The 26,172-nt window shown below is 48.4% G+C and overlaps 2 protein-coding genes across 3 annotated transcripts in view; one reads left to right on the top strand and one right to left on the bottom strand.

Moving 5' to 3' along the window:
• Positions 1 to 1,250: 1,250 nt before the first annotated feature.
• Positions 1,251 to 19,041, top strand: NIPAL4 (NIPA like domain containing 4). Of its 2 annotated transcripts, XR_009502438.1 has the most exons (7): positions 1,251 to 1,389; positions 4,538 to 4,777; positions 8,007 to 8,063; positions 9,240 to 9,330; positions 11,564 to 11,724; positions 13,090 to 14,381; positions 18,211 to 19,041. XR_009502438.1 is itself a non-coding variant. In XM_059917592.1 (6 exons), the coding sequence occupies exons 1-6, from the start codon at positions 1,353 to 1,355 to the stop codon at positions 13,716 to 13,718; spliced, it is 1,215 nt and encodes a 404-aa protein (XP_059773575.1). In that variant the 5' UTR covers positions 1,251 to 1,352; the 3' UTR covers positions 13,719 to 15,617. The 2 variants fall into 2 exon arrangements, 1 of the variants encoding a protein (XP_059773575.1); XM_059917592.1 differs by lacking the exon at positions 18,211 to 19,041 and having other exon boundaries at positions 13,090 to 15,617.
• The window catches only part of ADAM19 (ADAM metallopeptidase domain 19), an 88,528-nt gene continuing 78,515 nt past the window's right edge, over positions 16,160 to 26,172 (bottom strand). Inside the window, exons 22-23 of the mRNA XM_059917588.1 lie at positions 20,541 to 20,699; positions 16,160 to 19,743 (exon numbers count right to left, since the gene is read on the bottom strand). Coding sequence (XP_059773571.1) covers positions 19,690 to 19,743; positions 20,541 to 20,699 — 213 coding nt within the window. The 3' untranslated portion in view covers positions 16,160 to 19,689. The remainder of the gene's footprint in view (positions 19,744 to 20,540; positions 20,700 to 26,172) is intronic.

The raw sequence follows: 26,172 nt of genomic DNA on the forward strand, positions 1-26,172 counted from the left end.
ATTCAAAATTACTTCATAATCAAAAAAATTTTAATACCGTTTTCCCTCATCTGTACCGTGGAGATTAGCACCTGCCTCACAGAAGGCGTAAATGAGATCATGCCTGTAAGGCTTTAGTACAGTATCTGTCCCGGAGTGAAGACTCAGTAAATAACTACTTTTCAAAGCTACTTCCTCCAGAAGGCCAGTGACCTCTCAGCACCCACCACTACTCTCCTGGCAGTCCTCACTACTTGGGGGCACAAGTTATTTCAGCCTAAAATGTCGGGCTTGGTGTGGCTGCTGGGAGCATGCATTTCATCTTGGCTCTTCTGCTTCCTAGCTAGGACCCCGGGGCAAGTTACTAGATCACTCTGTGCCTCAGTTTCCTCTCTATAAATCATAAAGCTACAAATAAGTTTGTCATGAGGATTAAATGAACTGGGATTTTTCAGCACTAACAGCTGTGCCTGGCCTATAGCAAGCAACACACCAGTGTTTTTAAGGTCAAGCTCAGTGTTTCTCGAACTTTTTTTTACTAGCACCCACAGGAACAAATATACTTTCCATCACCACCGTTTTTCTTTTTGATGGTGATTTGGAAAACACCAGTCTCTAGATAGTTGATCCCATTTTGTTTCCCCTATTAATAACATATAAGGTTCTTGGGGGACAGGGAATATGTTTGATTCATTTTGGTCTCCAATTACTTCATTTCCTTCTTTCATTCAATTTACCAAGCTTGTATCACCCATTCATTCCACATATATGTATCGACCTTTATTGAGCACCTACTATGTGCCTGTTGCATATTAGTGCCCCAGTGCAGATCAGACCTACGTTAAATGAATAAATAAGGCAGGGAGGCAGGAAGCCAGGAAGGCAGGCAGGAAGGAAAAAACCCAGGGTCCTGGATGCCCATGCCCGAGAGAGCCCCAACTGGCAGCAGTTCCCCCCTTTTAGTCCCCACGTTCCCACTTCTACCTCAGCCAGAAAATTGCCCCCTCTCCAGCCACCCTGGAGCCCATCAACTGTCTGGGTGCCGGTCCGGCGTCTCGAGGAGAGGCGACGCCCGGGGACCCGCCCCCTCACCTCCTGCCTGGGGCGAGGTGGTGACTCCCTTCCGGGAGCCTGGCAGTCTCCGCGCCCCTGGAGGGCATGCGCCCCTCCGCGGGCAACTCGAGCACAGGGCCCCAGGCCCAAGGAGTTGCCCAAGAGGCTGGGCGGCTCCTCCCCGGGGACCCTCCCCCTCTGGGGCGCGTCATTCTCCCCACCCCCGGGTCCGACCCCGGCTGCTCCTCGCACGCCGGCCACGCAGGGACAAATCTCAGCCACCTGCTCCGGAGCCGGGGCGCCGGGGCACCGTCCGCCCCATGGAGCTGCCGGCCAGCAACGCCAGCTGCGAGAACGGTGCGTGAGGCCAGCGCGGACCCCGTGCGCTCTGCGCTTCGCCTTCCCTCCCTGCTGCTCCTTTCCTCTGCGTCCTCTCCTGCCAGGGGGACCGAAACGGGAGAGGGGGTCCGCATGCGTCGCCCCCCACCCAGTTCTCAGGCACGTCTTGGGAAGGAGCAGGGTTCTGGCTGACTTTCCCCCTCTTTGGAGCTGGGTAGCTGGTGGGGGGGGGGGGCGGGAAATGGGAGAAAGGGAGGCGTGCGTGGGAGGGAAGAGGCGGGATTTATCGATTGGAGCGGGTCTACCAAGAGGTGTGTGGGGGGGGGCCGGGGGGGTGTCTTTTATGTATAGTTGCTTCAGATTTTAGTACCTGCCCAGGTCTGTCCCCCTGGGGCTTACCAAAGACAGGGTAGAGGGCGCAGAGACTCACCACCCCCAAACCCACATCCACCTTTTAGGAAAAGGAGGGAAAGAACAACCCAGGAAAGGATAAGGAAAGATGCTGGGCTTTATGCTCAAGTTCTTATTATGAATCTGGGTAGTGGGCTAGGCTCTTTACCTGCATTATCCCAGTTAATACTTAACACAACTCTAGAAGGCAAGTAGATATTATTACCTTACTGTCACCATTCTGGAGGTAGGGAAAATGCGGCTCTGAAAAGTCGGATTAACTTGCTCAAGGTAAAACAGTGGGGAAATGGAATATAGAACCAGGACTCTTGGATTCTAAAACCTGTACTGTGCTCATCTCCTTTCTTGGTATTTCTCCATTTTCCTACCTGGTCTTGGTATGCAGCCTGTGGGATAGCCCTGTTTTTCTAACTTCTCTTCTCCAGTGAAGCTTTCAAAGCGGGCCTGTTGGGTGTTGGCTGGCCTTGGTTTTCTGAACAATGATGCAATCCGTTTTCAGCCTCGTCTTCCCCTGGGGAAAAACATGTTCCCCAGTCTTAGCATATTCTGGAAGGGAAGCAGGAATCATCTGGCCCCACACCCATTTGTCAAGATGGGCACCCTCCTCAGAACTGGATTTCCTTTGGCCGTCAGCCCTCTCTCCTTTTCTTTTTACCCCTGTGGGAGGACTTGACTTGATGGAGGGCACTGTGCCCCTTCGATGCCTCAGGCCTCCCCCAAAGAGCCAAGCCCACCCTTTGGCTCCACCTGCTGGAGATGAACCTTCAGGAGGGCGGGGGAAGGGGCTGGAAATGGGCTTGGCCTTCCTCTTGGGAGTTGCCCTCCTTGGCCCACATCCTCCCAGGTTCTGGCTCTTTTCCTGAACTCAGGGAACTCCCAGGATTTGACTCTTGCCCTAACTGAGGAACAAGAGTGAGCAATCAGAACAAGTTTGGTTAGGGACCCAGATGGTTTCTTGTCTCATCTTCTCTGGATTGTGACACAGGTGTTGTAAAGAGAGGTCTCCCACTGCGAAAGACACATGGGCATCCCCTGGTGGGTTCCAGACCCAGCTCTGCCACCAGGCTTTTATGAGGCTCAAGCAAATCCTTCCCCATCTCAGGGCCTCAGTTTCCCCAGTTGAAAAGAAAGAGGGTTAGACAGGATGCCTTCTAAGGGCTCTTCCAGCTCTGCTGTTCCATGCTTCTGTGCCATGGAAGAAAGGTCAACAGCGCCCTTACTTTGTTACACCAGAATGCCACTCTGTGCTCTAGATATGCCAAAGCTAAAGCTGCCTGACCTTTTGGACTTTGGGCCCTTCTGGTGCAGGCCTAGAGATCTAGCTTGGTTCGAGGAGAAGTGCCTGGCCCGGGCCTACATCCTTGGCACACGAGCCTGGGTCTTTGTGACCCACAGTTTGAAAAAGACCTTCTACCACCAAAGGTCACAAACTCAGGTGCTTATAAGGGCCAAGCACATAACCAAATGACTGAAGGGAGCCGGGTGTGGACTCAGGGGAATCTCAAAGAGCACGTCCTGTCTAGGGGCGAAACCACTGCTGAGCCACAGCTAACTGTTGCCTATGGGACGGTGTGCCCAGCAGAGTAAGCAAAGGCAGCCCTGAAGCTGGACTTTCATGGGAAATCTCCCGATTTTTAAATGTTAGCAGGGAGCTCATGTTTTAAGGTAACCTTCAAGAGGCTAGACGAAACCCCATCCCCCTTGCCACCTGCTGTGTGTGTGTGTGTGTGTAACTGAGAGCATGAACTTAGGCATTATATGGGCTAGGGAAGCAATTCTGGCTTCACCACTTACCACCAGTGTAGCCTTAGGCAGGTGACCAAGCTTATCAGGGCCCCAGTTTCTTCAGCTAAAACCCTGGGCATGACCACTCTGCCGTTTCCATGGTAGGGGTGCTCCTGAGAAGCCCCAGGGTGCTGGGCCCTGGGAGTGCCAGAGGATTATTGCCTGTGCTTTGTACTGTTTCCTTGAACTTGGGCAGCTTAGTTCTTCTGACTGAGGGTCTGCCCCTCATGCCCAAGTTTGTCCTGCTGTCCTTGGTGTTTGTGCCAGAAGAGCCAGCAAGGGTGTGCTGGCTCAAGGGCCTGAGAACTGATTGACTCTCGTGGGCTCTAGGACTTGGAAGGAGAGCTAAAGACAGATCCTGCGTGGGGTGGCGGGGACACCGATCCCTCTGAGGCCTGAAGGAGGCCTCAGCCCTGACCACAAGCACCAGAGGTCTTCGAAGTAAGGCCTGGGGATGGTCGGTTCTGACAAACAAGGATGCTCGTATTTCATCATCTTCAGGCCTAGGAGGGTCTGTGGACTCCAGCCTCACTCCCTCCTGTTACCTGTCAGGACTCTGCACTGTGGCTGCAGTTAGGGATACGTAAGTGAAGAGGCCTCTGGGAGGGGAGAATCCCCGTGTGATCCTGAGCTGTTGGAGGCCCATGTGCCCAGAGGCTGGGAGGGGATTCCTGTGGAGGCCGGGAGGTTGGATTCGATGAGGACTGAGAGCTGCGGGGACCCTGCGTGGTATGTGGGGGGCATCAGTCTGGCTTAGTGGTGAGGTGCTGGAGTTCTGGAGTCAGACAGCCTGTGTTCTTACGCAAGCTTCCTGACCTCTCATGGCCTCCATTTCCACATCTATGAAATGGGAATCAAAGACAGCACTTATCTGACACATGGTTGGAAGCACTTGATGAGTTCACGAAGATAAAGTCCCTAGCCTGCATGCAAATGTCCCCAGCGTGACTCTCACCGTGGTCTTCCCTAGGTTCCCTGATCAGCCTGTACTGCTCCTCCCAACAAGTCCTGTGCCGGATCGTCGGTGACCTCAGCCCCGAGGTGCCCAGCAGTGCCATCTCCAACAGCTGGCAGGAGAGGTTCAGGCAGAACTACAGCTTCTACGTCGGCCTGGGGCTGGCCTTGCTGTCCAGCTTCCTCATCGGCACCAGCGTCATCCTCAAGAAGAAGGGCCTCCAGCGACTGGTGGCCTCTGGTGCCACGCGGGCTGGTAGGCTCCTGGGGGGCGGGGGTGGATGGGGTGCTGGGCGGCGAGCCCTCGGCCAGCCCTGTGAACCTCCCTTCATGGGGTCCACTGTAGCAGTTTGAGAACCTGTCCTAGATAGGCACAAAAGGCTCATTGTCAGTCCCGTTGGGGGGTCGATCCACCAACAATAAGAGACCTTCCTTTATAATCCAATAGTTCCTGAGAACTACATGATCAGTTAATTGGGGTGAAGACAGGGAAAAGTCTCAGGGCCAAGAATCAGAAGCCCCAGGTCTAGTCCTGGTTTTATTTCTTACCAGTTGTGTCATCATAGGCAAGTCACAATTTCCCTACAGAATGGGAATATAATACCTTTGCCCAGAACAATGTCAGACGCTGGTGCGTCCTCACGTACTATCAATCTGAGCTCCTTTATAGGCTACAAAAGAATTACTGAGTCTCTGTCCACAGGGATTTGCTTGTTTGAAAAATAAGACGTGTATCCATGAAACAATTGTTGAGAAAAGGAATCCTATGTTAAAAAATTTGTTCATTTAATCATCATTCATTGTGTACCTGCTGTGTGCCAGGTGCCGTGCTAGACCTGGGGACACAGTGCCCTTGCGGGGCATTGAGTGGGAGAGACAGGCAAATCGATAAACAATTGTTCTGTAGCATGTTAAATGCTATCATGGGGAAAATGCAGAATGCTATGGCAATATTTTGGAGGGGCATGTAAAGCCAGGCTTGGGGGGTAGGGGAGGTTTTCTGTAAGAGTTGATTTAGAAGCTGAGACCTACATGATGTGGAGATAAAAAGGTGAGGGGAGAAGAGAAAGAAGTAATATTCCAGGTAGAAAGAACAGCATGTGCAAAGGCCCAGGGGTGAGAGAGCATGAGTGATATTAGAAGCTGAAACTGTCTCAGGATGGCTAGAGCATGGAGGCGTAAGAGATGGGGTGAGGGCCAGCTCATGAAAGGTCTTGTAAACTGGGCTCCAGAGTTTGAGTGTAATTATAAGTGACAAAGGTTTTAGGTAGGAGAGTGACATAGTTCGATTTACGATTTGAAAAGATCTCTGGTTGCTGGGTGCAGAGTGGATTAGGGGACAAGACTGGAGGGTGGGAGACCAATTTGGGGAGAAAAACAACAGAACTTGGGCCAGGAAATTGCAGTGGGAATGGAGACAAGTGGTGAAGTCCAGAGATAGATTTTGAAGGTAGGACTTAACTGGGTTTGGGTTTGGTGTTGCCTGGCCCCAAAGGGAGGATGAAAAAATGAGTCAAGGTGACTCAGAGCTCTCTGCTTTGAGCAACTGGGGAGATGATGGTGCTATTTTCTGAGACAAAGAAAGCAGGAGGAGCAGGTTTACAGGAAGACGATGTGTTCAGGTTTGGACGTGTTCAGTTTAATGTTCTATGGGACACTGAGCTTTGGAAGCAGACTATTTGTGTTCCAATTCTAGCTCCTCAATTCCAGGTGATATGATCCTGGGCAAGAAAAATAGTCTTTCTGCCTCAGTTTCCTCATCTGAAAAAATGGGGATAGGAATAGTTCCAGCTATATCTTGTTGTGAAGATATGTTTAGAAAGATGCTTAGCATGGAGTAAGCACTAGTATTAGTTTTACTGTGATCTAAGTGGGAGAGCCTGACAGACAGTTGGATACCCAGGACTAGAGCCGGGTGTGCTCTAAAATGGAGAGCTGTGAGGTGTGGGCATGAAGTCAGGATCAGTGGTCATTGCTGCCCTATCTCCTCTTCTGGACAAGGGTTTGAAAGGCCAGAGACCTCCCAGAGTGCCAGAAAAATAGCTGCTTCCACTCAGGAGAGAGCAGAGCAAGTATCATTGACCATTCAGAAAGGCAGCTTCCCTGGAATCAATTTTTTCTCCAATCTGCTCTTTCAATATCTTCTGAGATTTCAACTCAGAGTAAAATGCTCTCAGAGCACTTAACTTTTATGGGAGATTCTGACTGCTTGCGGAACCTGATGAAAGTTAAAGACCATCTTAGAAAAATGGGCATTCACAAAAAGCAACATACAAGTTTGGGCTTTTCACGAAACTGTCTAAAACCCACCCTAATCATCATCATCCTCATCCTCATCGCTGATACTGAGTATTGACCATGTGCCAGGCTCTGAGTCCATCATGTGAACAAAGCAGACACAATTCTAGGCTACATGGAGCTTCCATTTTAGTGGGGGAAATTTCAGAAAATAAATAGATCAATTCAAATTATAAATGACAAGTGTCATTAAGGAGAAGAACTGAGTGTGGCGAGAGAGAATCCCAAGAGGAAACAATAAAGATAAGGGGACCAGGGAGGGCATTTTAGTGGAAGCAACATTCAAGCAGAGACCTGTAGAGTCAGTGTAGATATAGGCAAATATTGTTAAGAAGACTATTCCAAACACGGAAAAGCACATGCAAAGGCCTTAAGGCCAAAAAGAGCTCATCATTTTTGCAGAACTCAGAGACAGCCTGAGCGGCTAGACTGTAGTAGGAAGTGTGGCAGGAGATGCCTTTGGAGAAGTGAGCAGGGTCAGTACTATGAACAGGCTTGTTAGGGATTCTGGTCTTTATCCTAAGAGCATTTCGAAGCCACTGGCCAGCTAGAAGCTGAGGAGTGACATAATTCTTAAAAGACTCCTGGCTACTATGAAAGGAATGGATTATAAAGGGACAAGAGAAGAACCAGAGGAGTCCTAGGAGGCGGTTGCCTCAACCCAGACCAGAGGTGATAGTGCCTGGGAGTTGGGTGGTGGCAGTGGAGTGGACACACGTGAAATGCATTTTGGAGACAGAATCAGCGGGATGAAATGGATGCAGAAGGTGGAGTAGTGGGAGGGTCAGGTGTGATTCCCTGGTTTCTGGCTTAAGCAACTAGGTACACGGAGGTGCCGCTTACTGAGCTTCATTTGGTGGGTGGGGAGCATTTAAAAATCAAGAGTTCCATTTAGGACAGAGTTTGAGATGCCTGTGCGAGACCTAAGAGTTGTCAGGTAAGCAACTGGATATACATCAGGGCTAAGAAGAAAGGATCAGGGTGCATATATGAAATAGGGTATCTAGATGGAATTTAAGACTTTGGAAGGGATGAGCTCACCCAGGGCAGGGCCCAGAAGCAAGCCTGGAGGACTCACCACAGCTGACATATACTGACCCCTTAGAGACTGGCGAGTGAAGGTAGGGAAGGAAAGGTCCTGAGGAAGTACGGCCAACCTCTAACTTCATGCCCATTCCTTTCTACAGTGGACGGAGGCTACGGCTACCTGAAGGACACAATGTGGTGGGCTGGATTTCTCACCAGTAAGTGGGTTCTTTGCTACTAAGGACAGTGCCCTATTGATGACAGAGGCAGAGATGAAAGGAGGGGTGGATGGGGCATTTCTGTCTCTACTGTGCAAAATATGAATCCAAGGCCCAGATTTCTAGGGGGAGAATCTAACCAGTCTTTGCAGGTAGAACATTTTTACCTGCATCTCAGGTCACTTTCTCCATCCAAAGTCAGTCTTTCATCCATAAAGCATCTGTCCCCAGAGAGCTTTGTACAGAGCTGGTAGTGATAAAGGTGTAATTTCTCAACTTCCCTTGAAGTTCAGGGAGCTACGACGGCCCGCTGGAGTCTCCTGGACTCCTGCAGGGCACAGCCTGGGACTCCTGAGTCAGCTACCCCATTCCACAAGCAATTGTTGGCTCACTTAGAACATGGCTGGTCTGCCACCTAAGGTTTGCCCACATTTTCACATTCACACATTCCTTTCCACCCACCCTCTCTGGCTTTCAATCCCTAATTCTTTGGGGTGGAAAATTAGCCAGCTTTCTATTTGTAATCCCCTAAGTCAGGTTTTGATCCCTGTCTTAGCCAGAGTTATCACATTCATCATCTGCTTTCAAAGGGCAGACCCAGGTCATTCCCTACGAGCAGGGAGACAGAAGAGGCACTTGCAGGAGTCTGCAAACTGGAAACTCATATGGGGAGAAGTAGGCCCTTTGGGAATGTCTGACTTTGTAACCACCTGCCTGTCAATCTAGACTATCCGTAACTCCTCTGGGAAAGACGGCTCCGTGGACCATTTGGTACCTGGAGAATCAATAACTGTAGCTGTTTCTTTATTTGATAATTAACACTTTCTAGAGCTTACCTTAAAGATACAGACCAATCATTGGCAGTCCCTGAGATACATTTCACCGTGCCTAGGCTAGAAGCCAAGGGACCTCAAGAACCAGAAGGCACCATGTGACCCTGGACTCTAGGCCACCTCCCTATCTTTAACATGGGAGGATTTGGTCAGGATCATCTGGGCCTGACCTTCAGATCAGATTCTGCAGGGAGAGAGCATAAGGATGGGCATTTTAAGGAATGCTGGTCTGGGATTCTGTGAATGGTTGAACACTGAATGAAGCCGTCTCCACCCAGATTCATTTGGGCTGGAGATGGCGCATCGGAGCCACTGTGACCTCTTTTCCCCCTTAATTTCCTAGTGGCTGCCGGAGAAATTGCCAACTTTGGGGCCTATGCGTTTGCTCCTGCGACAGTCGTCACACCACTGGGAGCGCTGAGTATCCTCATAAGGTTGTTGTCACCTCTCTTGCTGTCTCTTCCTATTTTCAGTTTGTTGATGTCCGGAACTGCACATGGGGTCAATTGCTACTTGCAATCAAGGACCTGGGTCAGTCCCAGCTTCCAGAAAGAGGCAGTGTGCTGTTCAGAGCTCCACACCCTTGGGTTGTTTGCTGCCTGGGCAGTGAAGGGGCAGGCCAAGCCCAAACCAGGTGGAAGGACTTCCCCTGCCACCAGGCTGAATGTCTCATGTCAGTGTTTTGGTGCCCCAATAGGAGAAGCACACAAGTTGAAAGTACAAGCCCTAGATTAACCCTCCCTGGGTTCTAACCTTATCTCTGCCACTTGGTAGTTACATGGCAGGTCACTTAACTACTCTAAGCCTCAATTTCCCATCTGCTAAGTGGGGATGTTCATAATACCTGCATGAAGACATTGATTTAAGGACTAAATGAGATGCACAGAAAGTGCATAGTACAGAACTGGCACTGAAGAGTAACCACAGCTAACATCTGTGGAGGGTTTACTCTGTGCTAAATGTTCTAAATGGATTCACTCGTTTAATCCTCACAGCATCCCTACTAATTAGAGAGGAGGGGAGACCTGAGGCCAAGGGAGGTTAAGCATCTTGGCCAAGGTCACCCAGGTCCCAGGAGGCTGGGCCAGGATTCCCTCCCAGGCAGTCTAATTTCAGAGTCTGGGTGCTTAACCACTAGGCCCCATTGCCTGGAAAATGTTTGACGGTATTAAAGATAGCTGATATTAAATGTGTGTGCTTCCCATTGCCCCGTTCCTCCTGAGCTACAAACACAGTTCCTCTGTGGGGGTCCTGAGCCCCATTTGAAGCTGGCTCTGATTGTCACCCTAACCTTGGAGCCCCGGTAAGTCCCCAGCCCACCGCACCCAGTACCTGTAATTTCCTGTTTTGTTTTACCAGCTTGATGACGATTCTGCAGCATTTATGCAGTCAAAAACCAGATAGAGCCATGACTCACATGGCACGGTTGGCTGATGTAGCTGTGATACCAGTACTGCGTATCTGATTAGTTTACAGATTCCCATCCCAGGAAGTTGGGAGCGGCAGGGGACCCTCCACTGTGTGACCTCTGCCTTTGCTAGTGCTACCGGGTGCTGGTGGACAGGCGTTGTGGGTAAAGTGTTTTTGGGGGTTTTAGAGGAGAGATGGGAGACATTCAAAGGAAGTTAGACATCAATCCCCTCTTTCCTGATACCTGTAAGCAGGACTCATGAGGCTCATTGGGTTACCTTAGGTCAGCCAACAGATTTTGCCCTAAACTAATGCCACCTTTTTAAAGAAACAGAAGCATGCCCCAGCGATTATACCTGTCTTGTCTCACCACCCTTCTTCCTTCACCTTTGCTGGCTCATTTGGAGGATGTGACGGGAATGAAAGTCACATCACCAAGGAACAGCAAGGAACTGGAGGTGTTTTGTCCAGAAAAGACTCAAGGTAGTCAGGAGAATTCTTCTCAGTGAGGTGTAGCGGGAAAACCATAGGCTTTATAATTAGACAGAACTTGAGTTCAAATCCTGGCTCATCTCTTACCAGTTGTATGATCTTGCCATCATTTAAGCTTCTATGGGACTCAGTTTTCTCATCTATAAAATGGACATAAGTATATTTTACTTCTCAGAGTTGCAAGATGTTAGTGAGATAATAAATGGGAAGTTCTTAGCACAATATCTAGTATGTAAAGTGTGCCCAAGTGTCACTGTGGTTGTTTATATTGGCATACACAAATGGAAGAAGGAATGGATTTGTTTTGTATGGCTCAAGGAATAGATATGGGATGAGTAGAAACTACCATATTTTGGGTTAATAATAGAATGAACCTACAATGGATTCATTTGCCTTGTGAAGGGGGGAGCTGCTTGCCACCAGAGGTATACAAGCCAAGGCTGAAAGCCTTCTGTTTGCAATGTTAAGAGAAGATGTGCTCATTGGGTAGGAAGTTAGACAAGAGTGCTTTGAAGGGGTCTTCCAACTCTTCTCTTTGGGGATATTGTCCATCTCTAAAATGAAAGAAATTCACATGTGTGTTGTCGATTCCTCCAGCCCACACTATAACCCACCCCTAAATAAGTTTCTATCTCACACATTTCCTAGGGGTCTAGAAAAGCTTCCACGTGTGAGAGTAGTGAGCCCTTGCTCAGCCCTCACTTTTCTCCAGGACGCTGGGACTGGGCTGGCTGCTGTAATCCCTTTCTCCACTTTCACATGCAGTGCGATCCTTTCCTCATATTTCCTGGGAGAGAGTCTGAACCTGCTGGGGAAGCTGGGCTGTGCGGTCTGTGTGGCCGGCAGCACAGTGATGGTGATACACGCCCCCGAGGAAGAGAAGATCACCACCGTCATGGAGATGGCTGCCAAAATGAAAGACACAGGTAGGCTCCAGGCTCCCAGTGAGCAGGAAAGCACTGGGCATGAACCATGTTAAAGGTCTGACTGGGTTCTGGCCATCTCAGGTGCTGCCATGTGGAGGAGGAGGAAGCAAGCTCGGGGAGGAAAGTTGATGGGCTGGTACTGAGGCTAGCTTACAGGTTCCCAGTCTGATAGGTATGGCTGCTATTATTATGTATTTGTTATGTGCCAGGTACTGTTCTAAATGCTTTGTTTGCATTGTCTTAGTTCAGGTTGTTTTAACAGAATATCATAGACTGGGTGGCTTATAAACAACAGACAGACATTTATGTTTCACAGTTCTGGGGGTCACGATCAAGTCCTGCATCAAGGCCCGACAGATTTTGTTCATAGATGGCCAGCTTCTTGCTGTGTCCTCACCTGGTGTAGAGGGCAAAGGAGCTCTCTGGAGTCCCTTTTATAAGGGCAGTATTCCCTTCCTGAGGGCTCTACCCTCATGCCTGAATCACCTCCCAAAGACATCACCTCCAAATACCATCTCATTAGGGATTAGGACTCAACATGTAAATGGGAGGGGTGGCATTCCGTCAGTTGCGTGTATTAATTTAATCCCACAAAAAAGCTCCTATGAGGAAGGTCCTAATATTAATCCTATTTTACAAAGAGGAAACTGAGGTCTTGGGGGTTTAATTAATAATTTGTACAAGTTATTAAAAAGTTGTGTTGCTGGAACTGGGACCCATGTTTGACTCCAGAGCCCACGTTCTCTTTTTTTTGTTTTTAATTTTTTTGGCCACACCAGGTGGCATGTAGGATCTTAGTTCCCTGACCAGGGATCAAACCAGCGCCCCCTGCGTTGGAAGCACAGAGTCCTAACCACTGGACTGCTAGGGAAGTCCCAAGCCTAGGTTCTTTTTTTTTTTATACAGAACAGCTCCATTCTGTTCCTTTTTTTTTTTAAGTTATACAATTTTTATTTATTTATTTATTTATTTATTTATTTATTTATTTATTTATTTATGGTTGTGTTGGGTCTTCGTTTCTGTGCGAGGGCTTTCTCTAGTTGCGGCAAGTGGGGGCCACTCTTGATCGCGGTGCGCGGGCCTCTCACTATCGCGGCCTCTCTTGTTGCGGAGCACAGGCTCCAGACGCGCAGGCTCAGTAGTTGTGGCTCACGGGCCCAGTTGCTCCGCGGCATGTGGGATCTTCCCAGACCAGGGCCCGAACCCGTGTCCCCTGCATTGGCAGGCAGATTCTCAACCACTGCGCCACCAGGGAAGTCCCCCAAGCCTAGGTTCTTAATGAGACAACACGTTGCCATGGGTGGGGGGCTCTAGAGGCTGCTGGCATCCTCCCAGGTCAGGTTACCTGTCTCCATCCCCCCAAAGGGTACATCGTGTTTGCTGTGCTTCTGCTGGTGTCCTGCCTCATCCTCATCTTCATCATCGCCCCACGTTATGGACAAAGGAATATCCTCATCTACATCGTCATCTGCTCTGTGATCGGGACCTTCTCCGTGTCCGCCGTCAAGGGTCTGGGCATCACCATTAAGAACCTCTTCCAGGGGCTGCCAGTTGTGCGGCACCCTCTCCCCTACATCCTGTCCCTCGTGCTGGCACTTTCGCTCAGCACTCAGGTCAATTTCCTCAACAAGGCGCTGGACATCTTTAATACCTCCCTGGTGTTCCCCATCTACTACGTGTTCTTCACCTCGTTGGTGGTGACCTCCTCCATCGTCCTCTTCAAGGAGTGGTACAGCATGTCGGCCGTGGACATAGCGGGCACCCTCTCTGGCTTTGTCACCATCATCCTGGGTGTGTTCATGCTTCACTCTTTCAAAGACCTGGACATCAGCCACACCAGCCTGCCCCACATGCACAAAAACCCAACCCCCGCTCCCGCCCCAGAGCCCAGCATTATTAGACTTGAAGACAAGAATGTTCTTGTGGACAATATAGAACTCTCCAGCACCCCATCACCAGAAAAGAAGCCCGAAGTATTCATAATCCATTCGTAAAGCTTGGAATACATGAGTGAGAGGATGAGCCCTGTGGTACAGCCTGACTGCTCAATTTCAGAGCCACCTGGTTATTTTCAACACAACTCCTCTTACCAGTGGCCTCTCTTTTCTTGAGACGTTCATTTATACCTCACTGCTGTTTCCGGGAGAAAAATCCCTACCCAGTGAGCAGTGGCGGTAGAACCTCCTGGAAACACAGCCTCAGTGACCAAATACCCTACTTCACATTGGTGCCAGCAGGTCCCCTGGACCTCCCGTCCTACTTGTTTCCTCGGTGCCATCTCTGTGTTGTTGGGAGGAAGATAGGATTTGATCTGTTGAATGTAGCACAAGCCAAGAACTTCCCTGAAATGTTGGTCATCAGGAAATCCCTTGCACTGATTCTCCTCCTGAGACTGATTCACCGTTCCTGAGCCCGACTCACCGTTCCTGAGCCCAAGGCTGAAGTGCAGCTGGCCCTCCGAGGCCCAGAGAGCAACTCGCCACGCCTCCCATCCAGAACCAACAGACACACAATTATTGTAAAATGTCTTGTTGCATTTGCCACCTCAACTTCGGAGACAGAGGCAAGACCTCAGCTGACCTGCTTACTGTGAAAGCCACCTGACGTCTCAGGGAAACACTTCCATCAGCCCCATTCCCGGAGCAGCCAGCCTGGAGGTCAGCATCTGTTTCCATCCACCCCACCCCTTCCCCACCCCGCCCTCTCTACATACATCCTACGGAGTCAGTCATGGAGACATTCAGGCAGTCATCTAAGAACTCAAAACAACACAACAACAACAAAAGGTGCTTCCCAGCCAAGCTCTGCTGGCCAAGCCCAGTGTTTCATTTTGCCTCACTCTCCAACGAGAACAGCGATTGCACTGCTCTTAAAAGTAGCCTGGTTGTCGAGCAGAATGCACTTTCCTTTTCCTCAAGGAGTAAACCAAAATATGATTTGGGGAGATGGGGAGACGAGTGAGGAGCAGTCAGGAAAGCAGACACAGGCTCTCTGGAAACCAGGGGCTAACTTTGGTGTTTACTCTGGTGGCGAACCAAGAACCCAGGTGGAAAAGGCCCTGGGTAACTTTTTTTTTTTTTTTTTGGACACACCACGCGGCATGTGGGATCTTAGTTCCCTGACCAGGGATGGAACCCGCACCCCCTGAAGTGGAAGTGCAGAGTCTGAACCACTGGACCACCAGGGAAGTCCCCTCAGGGTAACTTCTGGGCTGAAGCCTTAGAGGCTTGGCCAGTGGGATCAGCTCTGAACTTCCGTGACCAAGTCGGGGGTGTAAGGTCGGCACGGGGTGCATTCTGCCTGTTGACCAGATCGCCACCAAGTCCCCAGCTCCACTGACGAGCTGCCCACACTGGGAAGCAGTGTGTCACAACTGCTCCACCACCACCTGCTTTGGGGACTGCCTTTGGTCCCCTCACATTTGACCAGAGGCAGTCAAAAAAACAAGAGCAGCTGGAGAGAGATATAATTAATATCCCCTCCCTTCCTGTCTTCTCTCCAGCAGCAAGAATGTGAGAGTTGATACGAGGACCATTGACAGGGAGGTAAGGGAGCCAGTGTATCTGTAAAGGAGGAGGAAAGACCTGGCCCTCAGCCCTTGAGCTGGTGCAGAGCCTGCCCTGTGTAACTCCACACCCGTGCCTGTGTTTACGTCCTGTGCCCTAAGCATAGCCAAGCCCAGGCCAAACTGTTGCTGGCCTTGGAGCTCCAAGGAACAGACTGGCTTCCTGCACCGCCAGCCTCAAAGCCACAGTTTTTAATGAATGTGGATTTCTCTCTGTAACGAAAATCAACGCAACATGTTGGATCTTGAGAATGACCGTAATCTGAAGGCCCTGAGAGCGTGGTCCGCAGGGTCAGGAATAAAGACCTCTGAGTGTGTTTACTTGATACTTACATCTTGGCTTTCCTTGGACACGGAACAATTAAACTGGTTCCTCTAGTGCCGGGGGGCCAGTCCCCAGTCTCTGGAGAGTTCCGGCTGCCAAGGAAGTCCCTCCAGTGCCTTCTACAGCCACGCCTTCACTAGAGAGGGAAAGGCTGTTTGGGGAATAGCGTCAGTAGAAGTCACCCATCCCTTGTTTATGCCCGAGCCCTTACGAGAAGCCAAGCACAGTGCTAAGAGCTTCACGTGAATACTTTTAAGCTCTCGCAAACGCTCAAGGTAGATCTGTATCATTCATGCCTTGAGTGACCCCAGACCTATTAAAACTAGACTGGCCTGTGTCCAGGTGCAAAGACAAACAGCTCCCTCGACTGGTCATGGGAAAACCCAGGGCTTTTCTATGGCTCAAGGTCTTCCATGGTGGCCTCACAGGCTGGACAGACGGTCTCTGTAGGAACTCTTCTGAGGAGTCCTCGGTGATGGATCCTATCCAGGCTGGCCAGTGCAACATTAAAAAAAGCAAACAAAAAAGAGTTGCCAAGCCAGACAACATTTCAAATGACAATTTAATTAAATACAAACAAGGAAAAAAGGCACCACAGCCCATTCAAGTATTTTGCATAGATATACAAATATTGTAAACAATTAATAGGTGGACGAGAGAAAAGAGGATCTGTTTTCTGTGAACAATCTCCCAAATAAAAAGAAAATTCACATTGCCCTGGATCCCAGACACATACGTACATACACACAGTGGGTGGTGAGAGAGGATGCATGGAAGGGTGACTTTGGGGGCACTTGGCTTGGATTCTGCAGAACCTCTCCTTTGCACGGTTCCCTAAGGATGGGTGGAGCACCTTTCCAGTTGGCATACTCTTGACTTTCTAGGGTGTCCAGCAGAGCTGTTACATACACATTTAACACAATCACTGACTTTAGAACTGGTCCCCAATTTAAAACACGCAAGTCTTCCATACCCTTGGCCAAATAACAAATTCTGACATAGGTAAGGGGAGGCTTTGTTCAAAAGGATTATTGCAAGAGATGGCGAGGGGCCATGGCCACAGGGGGATGGGGCTACGACAGTACTGTAAGGTCTACAGTGAGACACTAAGATCCTAGAGCTGGGGCAGAAAGGAGCTTTTCTTTTATAGGGGGAAGTCAGTAAGGCTAAAAAGAACCCACGGCAAGCAGGCAGTTACCACTGGAGCCCGGTGCCTGGGCTAAAACTCCCACTGAGACAGGGAGAGAGGGTGCAATCCCCCTTGAGGTCCCTTGAGGTTTACATTTCAGAGATGCCTCCTAGGCTCTTAAGGAAAACACACCTAGGGTTGAAAAACTGGCAGGAGGCTAAGTTAGCTTCTGAAAAGATTGACATAGTCTCCATCTGAACAGAAGGCTGGTTAAGTCACTCCACCAAGCCTCAGTTTCAGGCTCCTCTCCTCCCCACCAGACCCTGAGCATGGACTCACCCTTGGCCAGAGCCAGCATACAGCCCCTCCCCCAAAGGCTGACCACAAAGATGGTCCCTGAATGTGCTTCTTTCCAGCCATGCTCACTCCTTCCTATAAAAGGCCCCTTCCTCCTGAGCTGTGGGATGCTCACAGATCTTGTAGCCGCTCGGCTCACCTGAGCATTCTCCTAACGCAACTGCCCCCTGCCCCTAACGCAACACTCCCTTCCCCAGTCTTGCAGTAATCCTTGCGAATAAAGTGCCTCTTTCCCTAAGTCCATATTGGTTTTCGTCACCTCAAAGCAGCACGTGGACACAGGAGGGGAAAACCGGGCTACGACAGCCAGGCTCGCTCCTGGGCAGCCTCCCCGGCCCGCCAGAACACAGCCAGGAGTCAGACAGTAAATAGAACCGGCTGCTGAAAGTCTTATCAAATTTAGGAAGTTCAACCATTTTCCAGTTCACAGTACAATGTTTATGGGATGGAGGTGGTATTAAAATAATGGAAAACAAAAACGGAAACAAACAAGAAAGCAACAACCCAGGTCTCTTTCCGGTATGGTTCCAGGGAGGGTGGATTTCAGGTTCAAAAGGCTCATGCAGCCACAGTGGCTGGGGCGTTTTCACTTCAGAGCCTTCAACCTCCTGACGTTGGGGAGAAAAGCTGGACATGCCACAGGAATGTCAGTGAGGCAGGGGGTTGAGTTTAAGGGTGATTTCGGTGGGGAGGTGTTTTCACCGTTAATTTTCTGGGGCCCAGCCTTGAGGCCTGGGGCGCCTCGAGTAGCACGCTTAAATGGAAGGCCGTCCCCTGACCTCATCAGGCAGCAAGGATGGTGGACATCGGCTCTGGGGAGCAACCAGGGCCCTTGTCGGCAAGACAGGGGTGTGGACGTCACCAATATCACAACTACCTGACTACCTGAGGGAAGAGAACTTCATTTTCCTGAGCTCTTTCTAAATCTATCCCAAGTGTCCCCCGCAGGTGCACAGCCTGAATCTCCCACTTGTCTACAAACCCAAGAATATCTAGTAAGCACCTATTGTATGCAGAGAACGATAAGGGGGCCCCGGGGTAGTTGGGAGTGAAAACTCAAGCCTCTTCCTTGCACTGAGGTTTTCAAGAGCAAACGTCTGCTCACTGCAGGAGGCGGGGAGGCCCCACGCTGCCCAGCACCTTTCTCGGGTGGGAGACCGTCCCAGAGAACATCTCCGGTGGCTCTCTGAAAATCCTCCCAGCTAGCAGAGCACCGCACAGCCCCCATTCCCTGCTGTGGGGAGGACAGGACCAGAGGAAAGAACACAAGGAAGAGGATGAGAAAATGTCTGGCTGGTCCCGGCACAGACTCTGTTCCGTCAAGGCTGCTGGCTGCTGCTTCTCTAGGGATCTCTAGAGACAGGTCTGCTCTCTGCTCAGAAGACAACGGTCCTGCCTCAAGCCAGTGACCAGGTCTGGGGACAGGCTGGGGCTCCCAGGATGTCCGCTCTCCTCCCTGCACCCACCACTATCCCTGAGGACCTTACTCAGATTCAGGTCAGGGAGTAAAAGGAAGACCCACACTCTGCTGAGGTCACCACACACCATGGAAAGTAAAGCTACGACTCCACAGCCATGGCCCGAGTCTACCCCGGTCAACACTCTTGAGAGCCAACATAGGAGATCCCGTGGCCAACCCGCAGGCAGGACCCTGACTTGCAGGTCACAGCACCAAGTCCCAGGAAGTCGGGACTGCCGGGGATTCACTCTCCACAGCACCACACATTAGGCGGGTCCCAGCGGGGAAGGAGAAATCAAAAGCGTGAGGCACTTGGAAAATGCAGAAGAGAAAACAAGGAGCAAGCAAGAACAATGGCGAGCGGAGTCGAAACCTTTGGCTTGACGGCTCAGAGGGGGCCCGGGCTGTGCTCCCCCTGCTGTCTACACTGCCTACAAATAGTACCTGTCTGAGTCAGAGTGACCCTTGGGAGTAAGGGGATGCGGGGGCTTTGGTGGGGGGAGGGGGGCAGTGTGAGGAGGGAACTTGACGTGTTCACATATGGCCACAGAGCCAGGAGCTGTGACCTCAACCAAGCCCTGGCTGGAGTGACCCCTCCCGATCAGTAAAGCTAAAAGGGACAGTAAGTGCCCAGCCTCTGTCCAGCCTGGGACCTCTGAGGAAGATGGAAACAAAGGAAAGCTCTCATGCGTACCCTCCTCCATAGGATGTGGATGGATGGCTTCTCCAAGCTGAGTCCTGGTCTCAAGGGCTAAACAGACTCTTCCCAGCTGGGCTCGCCAGCTCAGACAGCCTGCACCAGCTCGACTGGCACCTCTGGGGCGAGGGGCCAGCTGAAGGGCGGATGGGGGACGAGCAGCCATTCAACCTCTTCCGCTCTCCCCTCCCTACCTGGGGCTGAATATTGCACAAAACAACACTTGGATGCCGTTGACAGTAGGCACTCTGGGCCTCTGAGGAAGCTGAGGAGGCACTGAGTCAAGGAGGAGATTTTTCAGAGATGCAGTGGTTCCAGGAGGAGGGGAGTGGGGGAGGAGGAGCTCAGAGGCGGCCAGGTATGCTTCCTCCAGATTCCGTGGCCACGGCTCCTCTGTGTCCTCACAGAAAGGGAGAAGCCCCTTTAGACGGGTCTAGATTTTCGAGCTAGCCATCCCCACAGCCCTCTGTGACCTGTATTCAGGAAACTGCGGGAAAAAAGAGACAGGGAGAGAGACATCAGCTCCGTGGGATCAGTGGGGAGCTGTCCTCTTGCTTGTGACAGGTGGGCAGGAGGGGCAGACTGTCAACTGAGAAGAAGGGCTTCCGCAGAAGTCTGTCCACATGTCTGCTCATCCAGACCATCAACTCTGCAGTGAGAGGCATGGTGGCGGCCCCCAGCCCCCAGCTGACAAGCCATCCCCCTCCTCCCTCCCTGCTCAGTCTGCAGAGTTCCCAGGGCCTCGTAGGAACACAGGGCAGTGAGCCAGCTTCCTCACCTGCTCCCCTCTGTCCCAACTCCCAGGACTAAGAATACATCAGCCCCAGGGAAGATGTATTAAGAGGGGCCGGTTGTGCACAGCCTACCATAGGCCAGCGGTTAATGTAAATTAACTGCCTTGACCTTCACAGTAACCCGATGGGGTTGGCTATTGCTGCTTCCTAAAACCTCTTTCTAGATAAGGAAACGGAGACTCAAGAGAGTGATTTGCTCAGGGCCGCTCAGCTCAGCTCAGCTCAGCTCATCAGTTGCAGACCCAGGTTTGAAGCTACCACAGCTCAGCCTCCTAAACATCACCTTTCACATGAAACCAAAAAATCCCTATCACCAATTTAAGGGACAGTCATGCAGGCACTAAGAAATGCTAAGCTTTTGTCCTTTGCTTTTGCTCTGGAAGTTCAGCCCTACATCAAGAAGCATGAACTGGTGTGTTTTCTCAACTCTGTTTTTGCCCCCTGGATCCCTCTGCCCCAGCTTCTACCTCGAGTGTTTCTGAAGACTCACCTTTGGGGCAGGCGCTGCCAGGTCTAGAGGCAGGGGGCCACAGGATGGAGAGGCAGGGGGCCACAGGATGGAGACGCCACCTGGCCTGGGGAGACTCTTGCGGCCTGGTACCGGGTTAGCCGGGAGTGCCTTCTGGGGCGGCCGAGGCCTGGAGAAATCCTAGGGAGAAAGCCACAAGCCTCACTCAAAGGCCAGAGGGGCCTGTTCAAAAGAAAATGTTCTCAATATTTTACAGGTCAAAAGCAGATGTGAAAAGGGATATACTATTTAAAAAGAATGGTCCCATTTAAAAAGAAATTGTGTGCATACATGTTTACATGCTCAGGAAAAAGCCTTTTTGGAGAGCAAGTTAGCAGTGTCTATTAAGATAAGAAATGATCGTTCTCTGACCTAATACATAATTCCATTCCCTCTGAGAACTATTTGCACAGGTGCACAAAAATGAAATTGCAAGGATGTTCCTTGCAGCACTGTTTGTGACAGCTAAAAGAAACTATAAATAACTAAAATTTCCATCAACAGACAAATTACTAAAATTATACAGTGATATATGCTGCAGCATTTCAAAATAATAAAGTAGGTTGATAAGTGCTGAGGTGGAAAGATGGTCAAGAGTCATGGCAAGCTGAAGTACAAGCTATACAGGATAGTTTAGAGCAAATAAGTCACCCTGCTACCCCTCACCAATGTAAATGCAAAGGTACAGAGGAAAGTCAGGAAGGATGAAGACCAAATTGATAACAGAGGTCAGAGGTTCAGAGTGGGCTGTGCATAGGGAGAGGGGTCATCCAAGTGAACATTCAGTTTTTTTTAACAAAAGCATATATGTGTATTACTTGTGCAAATAAAAATAAAAATTGTAAAAAGAAGAAATCATATTTTCCATATTGTTTGTCTATGGGTGGCACAATCTTACCTTTGTGCTTTTACATTACCTTCATGTTTTGCCCCCCTCTCAATAAGGCCTTCCCTGATGACCTTATTTAAAATTATAACACCCCCAAACATAACCATACACAATCAATGGGATGCAACAAAAGCAGCCTAAGAGAGAAGTTCATAGCGATACAGGTCTTCCTCAAAAAACAAGAAAAATCTCAAACAACCTAACCTACCACCTGAAAGAATTAGAAAAAGCAGAACAAACAAAACCTAAAGTCAGCAGAAGGAAGATCAGAGAGGAAATAAATAAAATAGAGATTTAAAAAAAAAAAATCAATAAAACCAAGAGCTGGTTTTCTGAAAGGATAAATAAAATCGACAAACCTCTGGTCGGGCTCACCAAGAAGAAGGGAGAGGACCCAAATAAAATAAGAAATGACAGAGGAGAAATAGCTACTAACACTGCAGAAATACAAAAAATCATAAGAGAATACTATGAACCATTACATGCCAACGAATTGGGCAACCTAGAAGAAATGGACAAGTTTCTAGAAACACACAGCCCACCGAAACTGAATCAAGAAGAAACAGATAATTTGAACAGAATGATCACTAGAAGTGAAATGGAATCCGTTAAAAAAAAAAAAAAAAAAAAAAAAAACCTCCCTGCAAACAAAAGGGAGTGGCTTCCAGGATGGCTTCACTGGGGAATTCTACCAAACATACAAAGAAGAGCTTACACCAATCCTTCTCAAACACTTCCAGAAGACTGAAGTGGAGGGAACACTCCCTAAGTCATGCTATGAAGCCACCATCACCCTGATACTAAAACCAGACAAAGACACTAACAAAAAAGAAAACTACAGACCAATATCTTTGATGAATATAGATGCAAAAATCCTCAACAAAATATTAGCAGACTGAATCCAACAACGCATAAAAAAGACCATATACCACGACTAAGTTGGATTCATCCTAGGGTCACAAGAATGGTTTAACATATGCAACTCAATCAATGTGATACACCACATCAACAAAAGACAAAACTCACATGATCATCTCAACAGATGCAGAAAAAGCATTTGATAAAATTCAACATCAACTCATAATAAAAACTCTCACCAAATTGGGTATAGACGGAACATATCTCAGCATAATAAAGGATATTTATGACAAACCCACAGCCAACATAATACTCAACAATGAAAAGCTGAAAGCCTTCCCGCTAAAATGTGGAACAAGACAAGGATGCCCATCCTCATCACTTCTATTCAACATAGTATTGGAAGTCCTAGACAAAGCAATCAGACAAGAAAAAGAAATAAAAGGTATCCAAATTGGAAAGGAAGAGGTAAAACTGTCATTATACGCAGATGACATACTATATATAGAAAACCCTAAAGACTCACACAAAAACTACTACAACTGGGACTTCCCTGGCAGTCCAGTGGTTAAGACTCCATGCTTCCAATGCAGGGGGTGTGGGTTTGATCCCTGGTCAGGGAACTAAGATCCCACATTCTGTGCAGCACAGCCAAAAAAAATAACTACTAAAACTGATAAATGAATTCAGCAAGGTAGCAGGATACAAGATTAACATAGAGAAATCTGTTGCATTTCTTTACACTAATAATAAAATTATCAGAAAGAGAAAGTAAAAATACAATCCCTTTTAAAATTGTATCCAAAATAAAAATACTTAGGAATAAATCTGACCAAGGAAGTGAAAGACTGATATGCTGAGAATTATAAAAAACACTGGCAAAGGAAATTGAAGATAATTCAAAGAAATGGAAAGATGCTCTTGGATTGGAAGAATTAATATTGTTAAAATGGCCATACTAACCAGAGCAATCTACAGATTTAATGCAATCCCTATCAAATGACCCATGACATTTTTCACAGAACTAGGACATATAATCATAAAATTTATATGGAACCACAAAAGACCCAGAGTTGCCAAAACGATCCTGAGGAAAAAGAACAAAGCTGGAGGCATAACCCTCCCAGACTTCAGACAATACTACAAAGCTATAGTTATCAAACAGTGTGTTATTGGCACAAAAGCAGACATATGGATCAATGGAACAGAATAGAGAGCCCAGAAATAAACCCATACACCTATGGTCAATTAATCTCAACAAAGGAGGCAAAAATATACAATGGAGAAAAGACAGTCTCTTCAGCAAGTGGTGTTGGGAAAGCTGGACAGCCGCATGTAAATCAATAGTTAGAACACTCTCTCACACCACACACAAAAATAAACTCAAAATGGCTTAAAGTCTTAAATATAAGACATGACACCATAAAACTCCTAAAAGAGAACATAGGCAAAACATTCTTTGACATAAATCGTAGCAATGTTTTCTTAGGTTAGTCTCCTAAGGCAAAAGAAAAAAAAGTAAAAATAAACAAATGGGACCTAATCAAACTTACAAGCTTTTGCACAGCAAACGAAACCATAAACAAAACGAAAAGACACCTATGAAATGGGAGAAAATATCTGCAAATAATGTGACTGACAAGGGCTTAATTCCCCAAATATACAAACAACTCAAACAGCTCAATATCAAAAAACAAACAACCCAATCAAAAAAATGGGCAGAAGACCTAAATAGACATTTCTGCAAAGAAGACATACAGATGGCCAAAAAGCACATGAAAAGATGCTCAACATCACTAATTATCAGAGAAATGCAAATCAAAACTACAATGAGGTATCATCTCACACTGGTCAGAATGGCCATCTTCAAAAAGTCTGCAAACAATAAATGCTGGAGAGGGTGTGTAGAAAAGGGAATCCTCCTATACTGCGGGTGAGAATGTAAATTGGTGCAGCCACTATGGAAAACAGTATGGAGGTTCCTGAAAAAGCTAAAAATAGAGCTACCGTATGATCCAGCAATCCCACTCCTGAGCATATATCCAGAGTTTTATGGTGTCATGTCTTAATTCAAAAAGATACACGCACCCCAATGTTCATAGTCGCACTATTTACAATAGCCAAGACATGGAAGCAACCTAAGTGTCCATCGATAGATGAATGGATAAAGAAAATGTGGTATATATATACAAGCGAATGTTAGCCATAAAGAAGAATGAAATAATGCCATTTGCAGCAACATGGATGGACCCAGAGATTATCACACTAAGTGAAGTAAGTCAGACAGAGAAAGACAACTATCATATGATACCACTTATGTGTGGAATCTAAAAAATGATACAAATGAACTTATTTACAAAACAGAAAAAGACTCACAGACTTAGAAAACAAACTTATGGTTACCAAAGGGGAAAAGAGGCAGGAGGGACAAATTAGGAGCTTGGAATTAATAGATACACACTACTATATATAAAAGAGATAAACAACAAGGACCTACTCTATAGCACAGAGAACTACATTCAGTATCTTGTAATAACCTATAATGGAAAGAATGCGAAAAAGAATATATATATATATATCTGAATCATTTTCCTATATACCAGAATGTAACACAACACTGTAAACCAGCTATACTTCAATTTTTAAAAATTGCAACACTCCCCCACTCAGCATTCCCAGACCCCTTTATCCTAATCTACTTTTTCTTTTTTGGTATATATCACTTATCCCATTCCACCATACTATACAACTTACTTATTTTTTATCTTCTGCCTCTCCATCCCCCACTATACCAGAAACAGGGGCAGGGGTCCTTTTCTGTTTGATTCAGTGATACAGCTCAAGCTTTAGAACAGTGCCTACTATACAGTAAGCACTCAACACGTATTAGCTGAAAAAATAATAAAACTCTGCACCTGTCAAAAAAATTTAAATAACTATATTTATTCTGTGATCAAAAAAAAAATTTTAAGGGGCAAAGAATGGATCTCATGCCACCACCCACAGATCCCCAAGCTGGTGGGATGCAAGAGAGAAGCTGATTGCACAGGTGAGAGTTCCAGTGCCTAGTGTGCTAGATCACTCCCCTTCCTGAGAAGGTCACTAGCAAGCATAAAAATGGCTCAAAGGCAAGCATGGGGAGAGAGTGGGAGTAAATCAGAGATCTTCTAAAAGCAGCTTCTCAGCCAGCAGAAAAGTAAGAGCAGAAATGAAAAAGAGCAGCAGATTCTCATGACCAAAGCGCCACGTTGTCCAGCGCCATCCCTCCCCGGAAGGACAATGCGATCCCACACGCTTCCAGCCCAGACAGCTGTCAAATCAGTGGCTGCTGGAGGCCAGGACAGAGACCTTCTGGGGGAAGCAACAGCTGGGGGCAGATGTCAGGATGCCGTGGGGAAATGCTGTGCTCCCTTGGCCGCTTGCTGTGCCAAACGAACAATTTGTGTGTGCAAGTGCACACGCAGGGCGGGTGATCTGGGCAGGAGCCTCATCAGCATGGCAACACTGGGCCTCCCAGAGCAGGGTCATGCCACTGGCCACGTCTGCTTTGACCCAGCTCGGCTCTACCAGGGGCCTCACCCAGCACTGTTTTCCAGAGGCAGAAACTGTCCTTGAACCGCTCTGGCCCACTGCTCCTGTCCTCAGGGGGTGGCACCTCCATCAGTCAAGCTGCACAAACCAGACACTGGGCAGTTGTGTGTGTATTTTTTGGGGGGGGGGGGTGTTTGTCATCCCCTCCCAACCCTCATCAGCAACTGTTCCCCTGTCTATTTTCTCTTCTACACATCCCTCAACGGCTTCACCCCATCACCGCTGTCTCCCCCCTGCTCCAAGCTACCATCACCTCTCCTCTGGACACTGTTTAAA

Source organism: Balaenoptera ricei, chromosome 3 (genome assembly GCF_028023285.1).
Source record: "Balaenoptera ricei isolate mBalRic1 chromosome 3, mBalRic1.hap2, whole genome shotgun sequence".
Taxonomy (NCBI): Eukaryota; Metazoa; Chordata; class Mammalia; order Artiodactyla; family Balaenopteridae; genus Balaenoptera; species Balaenoptera ricei.

What these genes read in the sequence shown, in the direction of transcription:
- NIPAL4 (XM_059917592.1), top strand. Translation starts at nt 1,353, where the DNA reads ATGGAGCTGCCGGCCAGCAACGCCAGCTGCGAGAACG. An exon ending in GTGGGCTGGATTTCTCACCA is followed by an intron (nt 8,064 to 9,239) that starts GTAAGTGGGTTC and finishes TTAATTTCCTAG; the next exon opens with TGGCTGCCGGAGAAATTGCC. An exon ending in TGCCAAAATGAAAGACACAG is followed by an intron (nt 11,725 to 13,089) that starts GTAGGCTCCAGG and finishes ATCCCCCCAAAG; the next exon opens with GGTACATCGTGTTTGCTGTG.